The sequence below is a fragment of the Bos mutus genome, chromosome 15 (assembly GCF_027580195.1).
Source record: "Bos mutus isolate GX-2022 chromosome 15, NWIPB_WYAK_1.1, whole genome shotgun sequence".
NCBI classification, from domain to species: domain Eukaryota; kingdom Metazoa; phylum Chordata; class Mammalia; order Artiodactyla; family Bovidae; genus Bos; species Bos mutus.
Genome location: NC_091631.1, coordinates 42,177,760 through 42,185,926, shown reverse-complemented (window position 1 = coordinate 42,185,926; position 8,167 = coordinate 42,177,760). Strand labels below are relative to the sequence as shown.

Here is an 8,167-nt window from a genome sequence, read left to right as displayed (position 1 = left end):
TGAAGCACTGATAATTTGCTATGATCTTACTAGCTTATATTGGCACAGCTGGTACTGACTTCAGGTCTGACAAAGTCCTTGCCCCTCCATTTCTTGATTCCCAGAAGCCCCATCCCTCTGTGTATCATTCTAGCTGCCTGAATCAGACGTGTCCTCTAGTTTGGGGACAGAATCGTCCACTCTGCTGTACATTAACCCTCAAAGCATCACTTGGGATACTGTCAGACTGCAGGGCAGCCAGGATTCCTTGTAATGTTGGACGCTGCCCTACAAGATCGTCACACAGTTGGGATGGAGTAGGACGTGTTCAAAACTCGAGGAACTAACAGGTGAGATTTACCGTGACGTCAATTTGTCCTCAAATTGCTGGTCACATTTATGTGTATTCTTTTTTGGGTCCCTACCAACCCTCCCACCCCTGCCATCAGTGATCTCAATGCAAATACACTTGGGGTGGGCTTCCTGGATGCTCCAGGACGCAAATGGTGACACCATCATTCTGGGGCTTCAGGATCCTTCCCATCATTGGTTGCCTGGAGCTCTTGGACCACCCCAGACGCAGAGCTGCGGAAATAAGAGCAGCTGCTGGTGCTGGAGGCATCACAGGCAGGCATTACCAGATCGTGTCACTTCTGCAGTGCAATCGCCTACCGCCAAGGCTACTGTCACTGCTCCCTCCTCTGCTCCAAGCCGCCCAGTTCCTGTTGCCAGGTAAGTCTGGAGACTCCAGCTTAGCTGGATTCTATTCCCTCCCCCTCCCTTCCCTTTCCTCATTACTTTTTCTTACCTGATCCCCTTTCCGGTATCAAGAGTGTGGGTCCGCGTTCTCATCACACTCTGTGTCACTCCGCGGTTCTTCCCAAGGATTCCTCCACAAAGGTAACACGGAATGGTCTCAGTTCCTGTACTTCGTGCTCCACTCTCCCCTTGCTACACCGGGCTCCAGTCTCTCCCGCTTCACACGTGCTTAGGTCAATTTCTAGATTTTGGAGCTCTCCAGGTGCCACCTGCAGAGCAGGAAGCAGGAATAACTTTGTGTGGACCGAGCGCTCTCGGAGCACATCTCATGCCTAGCGGTCCGTGGGAAATGGGTTCAGAATTTGCGCCGTGGGTTCAGAACTTGGTCCAGCCAAAGCGGGTGGCAAATAGGTACAACGACTGAGGGGAGGGTAACTGTTAAACGCAAGCCCCAGTTGCAGGTTCTGGGAGCTTTTTTCCCAGTTTAAGTTCTGGGTCCCAATTTGAGACTCTCCCAGCTTTTAACAGGGTCCTCTTTGCCATAGTGTGGAGTGGCTGACCGGTAGAATTTGGTTTTTTAATTTTCAGGGATTTCAACCGCAGTGATAAGTCCTCTCTAACCCCCTTCCCCAGTGAGATATGAGGAAAAGCCCAGCACCAGCAGGACAGCTCTGGGTGGCCCAAGGGGGAAAGCTGTGGAGACAGGTACTCCCTGTCTGTCCTCCAGGAGTCCTGGCCAACAGGAAACGATGGTGAAGGGGAGTGAAATGACCAGCCTGAAACCAGGATGCAAGGGTGTTAGAAGCCGAGGTAGGGGTAGAGCCCAGGTCTCTGGGTTCACTAAACGAACTGCTGCAGGTGGTCATGTCACTTTACCCCTTGCAGAGAGACGTCATGGGGTTTTGGAAGTTTCTGCCCTTCCTGGTCCTCAGCTTCCTGGCCGTGTACCACGCAGGCATGCTCCAGGCAGCACCATTCAGGTAAGACAGTCCCACCAGGTGTCCTCTCACCTCCCATAAGTGCTGTGTTCTCAGTTGTGCTGTGCTGAATCTTTAACAACTGGCTCCTGGTGCAGGGGATGAATGGTGGTAATGTATGAATGCAACACTTGCATAGAAAGCTTATCATGAAATTTTTATAACACAAGGACGTGTAGCGCACAGTTTACAAATAGGCATAAGACAGTACTCGTTATTATAAGTTTCATATAACTCATTGAACTTCATAACATACTTTTGTTGCTTTTACCAAACATTTGTATCTTGAGCAAAGATAGCTGCTAATTTAACCATAATTTGAAAAATAGATTTCATCTTAATCTCCTAACTGCTTGGCCAATACATTTGCCATTAAGTCTGATATGTGATCTAGTCATCTAATTTCTCATCCTCATTCAAATTATATTTATTAAACTGAAACCGTTTTCAGACTCAAACTGCCATTATCATTTAATTTTTAACAATAGCTGCATTTAACACTGAGCTCATAAAGATCCAGAAAATCTAACTATCAGTTTCCAGCAAACCATTTCTTGGAGGTCACACCAGAGCCTAACTGCTGGAGAAGCAGCACTTTTGGATAGAAAATGGGTTCATTTCCTCCACTGACAGTTGGAGCAGCCACATCCTCAGGGGAAGCTGCAGAAACCAGGAAACCTGGCTGCTTACCCTGAGGTTGGAGGTAGGCAGGGACTCAGACCCAGTATTGGACTTGCTTCTTTTCCCTAGGTCAGCCTTGGAGAATGACTTTGATCCTGCTATACTCACAGAGAAGGAAATGTGCCTCCTGCTGGCTGCAATGGTGAACAATTATGTGCAGATGAAGACCAGTGAACTGAAGCAGGAGACAGAAGCCTTCCGGTAAGGCTCTGCCCTCCACTCTGCTCTTACCCTCTCCCCTGGCTTACCAGGAAGGGGTATCCTGACAGGTAGGAGAGAATATAGCTAGCCAGGCAGCCAGCAAGCTGTCACTGTTCATGCCTGGGGTCCAGCTCTTCTACAGGCTCCACTGAAGACAAAGATCATGTGAAGGGACTATGGTTGCCCACATGTAAAAAGATGCCTTTCTGAAAGCAGTGGGGGAAGCTGTGGAATCGCTCACTCTGGAAATTGTCTGGCAGTCCAGTGCTTCCCTGGTGGCTCATTGGTAAAGAGTCTGCCTGTAATGCAGGAGGTCCAGGTTCAATCCCTGGTTGGGGAAGATCCTCTGGAGAAGGAAATGGAAACCCACTCCAGTATTCTTGCCTGGAGAATACCATGGTCAGAGGAGCCTGGTGGGCTACAGTCCATGGGGTTACAAGAGTTGGACATGATTTAGTGACTAAACCTACCTACCTACTGAGGAAACCTCCCAGTATTGGAGGAGTTTAGCCTCATAAAGTAAACCCAGGGAATGAATCTCATGTATTTCAGGGGATATAGAAATGTGGCCCCTTCTCATTAACCGGTGCATGAAATTCTTTCACACCTGCAAGGCATCATCATTGCACATTTGCAAGGTGAAGCCAGAGCCCTTACAAAGGATGGGGTCAGGTAGAGCAGTGTCTGAGGTAGGTCCGGGGCCTTTAGATGTGTAGAATCTGTGGATATGTGCATGTTCTCACTGGACCAGACACCCTTCCCCATCCCCACCTCCCTGTGCACCCTGAGTTTTGAGTTCACACCAGCAGAGCCATGTATGGCACTTGCATCCACCCTGAGAACCTCTCTGCAGAGCAGGAAGGACTGAGCAGCATGTGGAATGCCAGAAAAGGTCACCCCTTCCCCACCACAGCCCTTCCCCACTCAGCAAACCTGAGTTCTCCTAGTGGAGGGTGTGTGAGCTTGCCTCCTGCCTGCCCCCTCCCACCTCTGCTCCAAGTGCCCTCTCCCTGGTCTAACCTTCTGCATGACTGCCTTCTGGGGCAGCCCTGGTGCATGATATTGTCTGGCTTGTTTTTTCCCTGCAGGCTGGATGGCTCCAGAGCTAAGCGGTGCAGTAATCTGAGTATCTATGTGCTGGGCATATACACACAGGACCTCAACAAGATTTACATATTCTACTTAACTAAAACTGGGGACAGAATGCCTGGAAAGAAATCAGTCATGGTCAGAGTTTTAGAGAAAGATCACAACACCTCACATTGCAAGTAAAAATGTTAGTTGGTCAGCCATGTCCAACTCTTTGTGATCCCATGGACTATAGCCCACCAGGCTCCTTTGTCCATGGAATTCTCCAGGCAAAGATACTGGAATGAGTAGCCATTCCTTCCTCCAGGGGATCTTCACAAACCAGGGATCAAACCCAGGTCTCCCAAATTGCAGATAGATTCTTTACCATATGAGTCACCAGGAATTAGATAAACACCATGACCCCCTCACATTGGCATGCCCCAAAGTACCTACTCCACCCATTCCTCTCCTTTCCAATTTCTTTCGTCCTATAACTTGATGCATGTGATCTTCTCTGGTTGCTCTTTGGGCTGGTATCAGTGACTTTCTTTAGAGCAGTGGATGTCTGGAACATCAGATGGGAGGAGGGAGAGCAGGTCAGAAGAGAATCAGGAAGAGATCAGGAGAGAGCTGGCAGCCCCAGGAGTACCTGTGGATTTCATAGTACAGCTTCCCAGTCCTGCTTCTGAACATGCCTGTCACTGGGGGAATAAAAGTATATTTCTAAAAACACCAGAGCTGTGGTGGTTATTGCTCTAGCTACATCCCATACCAGATGGATTCAGGGACCTGTCTGGCAAGTAGCCTTAGCCCTGGGTGGCTGGAGTTAGGGCTTGACGGGTGGTCCCCGTGAGCAACCTCAGGTAGCAAAAACAGGAGCACTGAGGAGCTACATAGCACTTCTAGGACTTGATGCTACAAATTCACTTCCTTTTCCAGGGAGACAGGGGAGTTTTTCTTTTCCTAAAAACACTGAGTCCCTGAGAATGGGATGCATCCTTCAGACAGTCTTTAAGAATGAGGTTCGGTGTGGTACTGTAATCTCTCTAGTCACCTAAGCTTAGTTAAGTTTTCATTTGCATGCATGTTCAGTCATGTCTGACTCCTTGCAAGCCCATGGACTGTAGCCCGCCAGGCTCCTCTGTCCATGAGATTTTCCAGGCAAGAATGCTGGGGTGGGTTACCATTTGCTCCTCCAGGGAATTTTTCCAACCCAGGAATTGAACCCACATCTACTGCATTTCCTGCATTGGATTTTTTTTTTTTTTAACCACAGAGCCACATGGGAATCCCAAGGTTTTTACTTGCACAGAAAAGATTGGCTGCTATAGTTCTGTGTTCCATGGCTTGTTGTCCAGAAAGGGTTTGGTTTTTCTGACACTCCTGGAAATGGAGAATGATTGTGGCATTTTCTCTTATGCTCTATGATTTTCTGCTGTGATTTTGTGCTTAGAAGAAATATTTAAGGTTCATTGGTGCCTCTCAGAGCAGTAATTTTACTGTGGGGTAGCACTTGCCCTCAACCTCTCACTGACAGACTCTTTTTCTCCATTCTGCAAATCAGCATCACTGCCCAGAAAAGATCCTGTAACAGGGCCACCTGTGTGATCCATAAGGTGGCAGGCTCACTAAGCAGATCTGGGAGTGAGATTAAGAGGAACTTCATGTCCACCAACGCCTTTGACCGCGCCGCAGGGACCTTCAGGACTAAGCAGTGAAATGACTCCAGGAAGAAAGGTGAGCATGCTAATACCTCAGATAGCAGGGCAAATGGCTGGGTATTGCAGGGGTACAGCCCACACTCTAACACTTCCTCTATCATAAAAAAATCCACAGCAGAGTTGCTGGCCCCAGTGTCTAGATATAGAACAGAGAGTCTGAATATCTGAAACCCCTCTATTCATTTCTATTTTCCAGTGTCTTATTGTGACACTGAGAGGAAATATAGATCCTATTCATTTAAAATACTGTTCTTTGTAGTTATAATTGTAAGTATTCTAGTTTTTTACTTTGAAAGGCAGAGAGCCTTCCCTTTGGAGTAAGCCCTACAATGTCATGTACATCTGAATTCAGAGTATAGACTTGGGTTCAAATATTGTGTTTGCCTTACTATGTAACCATGGAGCAGACCCAGTTACCCCATGAGCCTCGGTTTCCCCATATAACTTGAAGGCAACAATCGTACCCACCTTTCATCATTAATATAAAAAGTAATTGAGATAGTACATGACAAGAGCCTCATTATTAATAAGTACTAATATTCTATTCTTTTTTTTCCTCCTAGGTCACCAAGAAGCTGAACTCCATTTCTTTTAATTTGCATGAAAGCAACTTATTGAAAAAAAAAATTGAATGGAAGACACATATATATGCATGCCTCTTGATACTGAAAACATTTCTTTTTGCTTGAAATAAAGGCAAATGAAGAATAAAATCATTGCAATTACCCAATGTGCATCTTTTTATATTTGATTCTGTATTCAGTAAATATGACACATATCTCATTGACTTAGCTGGTAGCAAATCTGGACCCTGTCAGCCAACCTGTCAGCTGTTCTGTGAAACTTCAGGAGCACATGAGGTCGCTGACTTGTGGGTGTCTGGAGGGCACATAGTAATACCGAGCCTCAGTGGAACTCTTTTTAAAGAAATGTTTTTTTATCATAATAAATGCATATGAATGCATTATGCACTTCATCAAGATAAAAATATATTTTCAATACAGTTAAAAGGACAGTTGCTGCTATTTATGCTGCTTTTCCCATGAGAAACTCAGGGAACTGTGAACACTTTGTTGACCAGGCTGGCTCAAATGAGGCAATGATACCATGCTTGGGCTGGGTCATCAGCATCATGTACCCTCAGTGTCAAGTGAAAAACCCTTATTGGAATTAGAACCCTCAGCATCTCAAAGAGACATTCACATTTATTTTCAGGGAGTGCTCTGGTCCCCAGCCCCAGAGGTTATCTGTTCTCTTCTCCTTGACTCAGATTTCTCCTTACCCATCCCCCATTCCTGTCTTACCTCCCAACAGCCACTCTTCATACCCCCCACAGCCTGCAAAGCCCTTTAGAAGCAGTGGCTAACAATCTGAAAGGGGATCACAGACTGGTAGACCTGGAAAGATCATCAGATACCATCTAATCCAATGTTTTACTTTCTGAGGTGCAGAGAAGAAAAGTGCATTGCTCAGAGGCCTGAAATAAGTTTAACAGAGACATTGCCATGTTTAACAATCACTGAGTCTCTCCTGTAGGCTTAACACCATTTTAGCTCCAGGAAGAGCAATGAACAGAACAGACAAAAACCCCTGCATTCATGGGGCTTATATTCTAACCAGGGGAGGCTGAGGTGATCCAGCTGTAGAGTCAGAGGCATTCAGTATTAGAAGGAATCTGGGATGTCATAGGGTCTAAAGGTTTATTAAATGCAGAAATTTCCCAGCATCAACATTCTTGGTATCTGTTGGAAATGCTAGATACCAGCTATTGACTGTAACTTCCAAGATGATTGGACAGCCCATTTCACTGGTGGACAGTCAGTTTTTTTTTTTAATGGATTATACTTAAAAAAATATAGATATTATTTATTTATTTTTGGCTGTGCAGGGTTTTCTCTAATCGCAGTGAACGGGGGCTACTCTCTAGTTGTGGTGCACAGGCTTCTCACTGCAGTAGTTTCTCTTGTTGCAGAGCACAGGCTCTAGGTGTGCAGGCTTCAGTAATTACAGCGCATGGGCTCAGGAGTTATGGCTCCCAGGCTGTAGGGCACAGGCTCAATAGTTGTGGCACATGGGCTTAGTTGCTCAGTGGCATGTGGAACCTTCCCAGACCAGGGATCGAACCTGTGTTCCCTGCACTGGCAAGTGGATTCTTTACCACTGAGCCACCAGGGAAGCCCTAAGTGGGTTTTTTTAATTAGAACACCATTCTTACTACCTACTGATTCTACTTATTTCCTCAGAAGCTCATAGAATTACGACCCTTGTTCCCATTCATTCTTTACTCATCATAAAATTATATAAAGATAGATCAGACCATGCCTCCCTTAGGTACAGAATTCTCCACTGACTCCACATCTCAGAATAAACACTTGGGGCATTGCAGTGGTTTCTTAATCAACTCTACTTTGTCAGAGGATATGTATTAAAATTTATTTCCAAATTCAATTTGCTTGTGATTTATTTAGGATTTTGTATTACCTTTGTTAAGTCTATAACTGGGGCTACAGCAATGGTATCACCTGAATTGATAAACTTTTGAACTTTTTCTGTTTTAAGTCAGTGCAAATACTGTGGAAATTATCTCTGCCCTTAGCTTGATGTAATTCACCTGTGAAATTTTCTCAGCGTTCCTTTATAACATAGTACCTAGCAAAGTTTTCAATTTCTGCCAAGGTTACTCAATTCTATTATTATTTTGTTTTAATATATAGAATAATATATATTCTTGTTTTATATGTATTTCTGTGAAACTTTCGGGCTTCCCTGGTGGCTCAG

The 8,167-nt window shown here is 45.5% G+C and overlaps 1 protein-coding gene and 1 non-coding gene across 2 annotated transcripts; both read left to right on the top strand.

Moving 5' to 3' along the window:
- Positions 1–1,632: 1,632 nt before the first annotated feature.
- On the top strand, positions 1,633–6,078 carry LOC102268273 (calcitonin receptor-stimulating peptide 2). Its single transcript, XM_005902010.2, is given in 5 exon segments — positions 1,633–1,718; positions 2,466–2,597; positions 5,233–5,367; positions 5,369–5,405; positions 5,953–6,078. Coding segments are annotated over 5 exon segments (516 nt in total).
- Positions 2,867–2,937, top strand: TRNAY-GUA (transfer RNA tyrosine (anticodon GUA)). Its single transcript has one exon. It is a non-coding gene; the product is annotated as a tRNA-Tyr (tRNA).
- Positions 6,079–8,167: the final 2,089 nt, after the last annotated feature.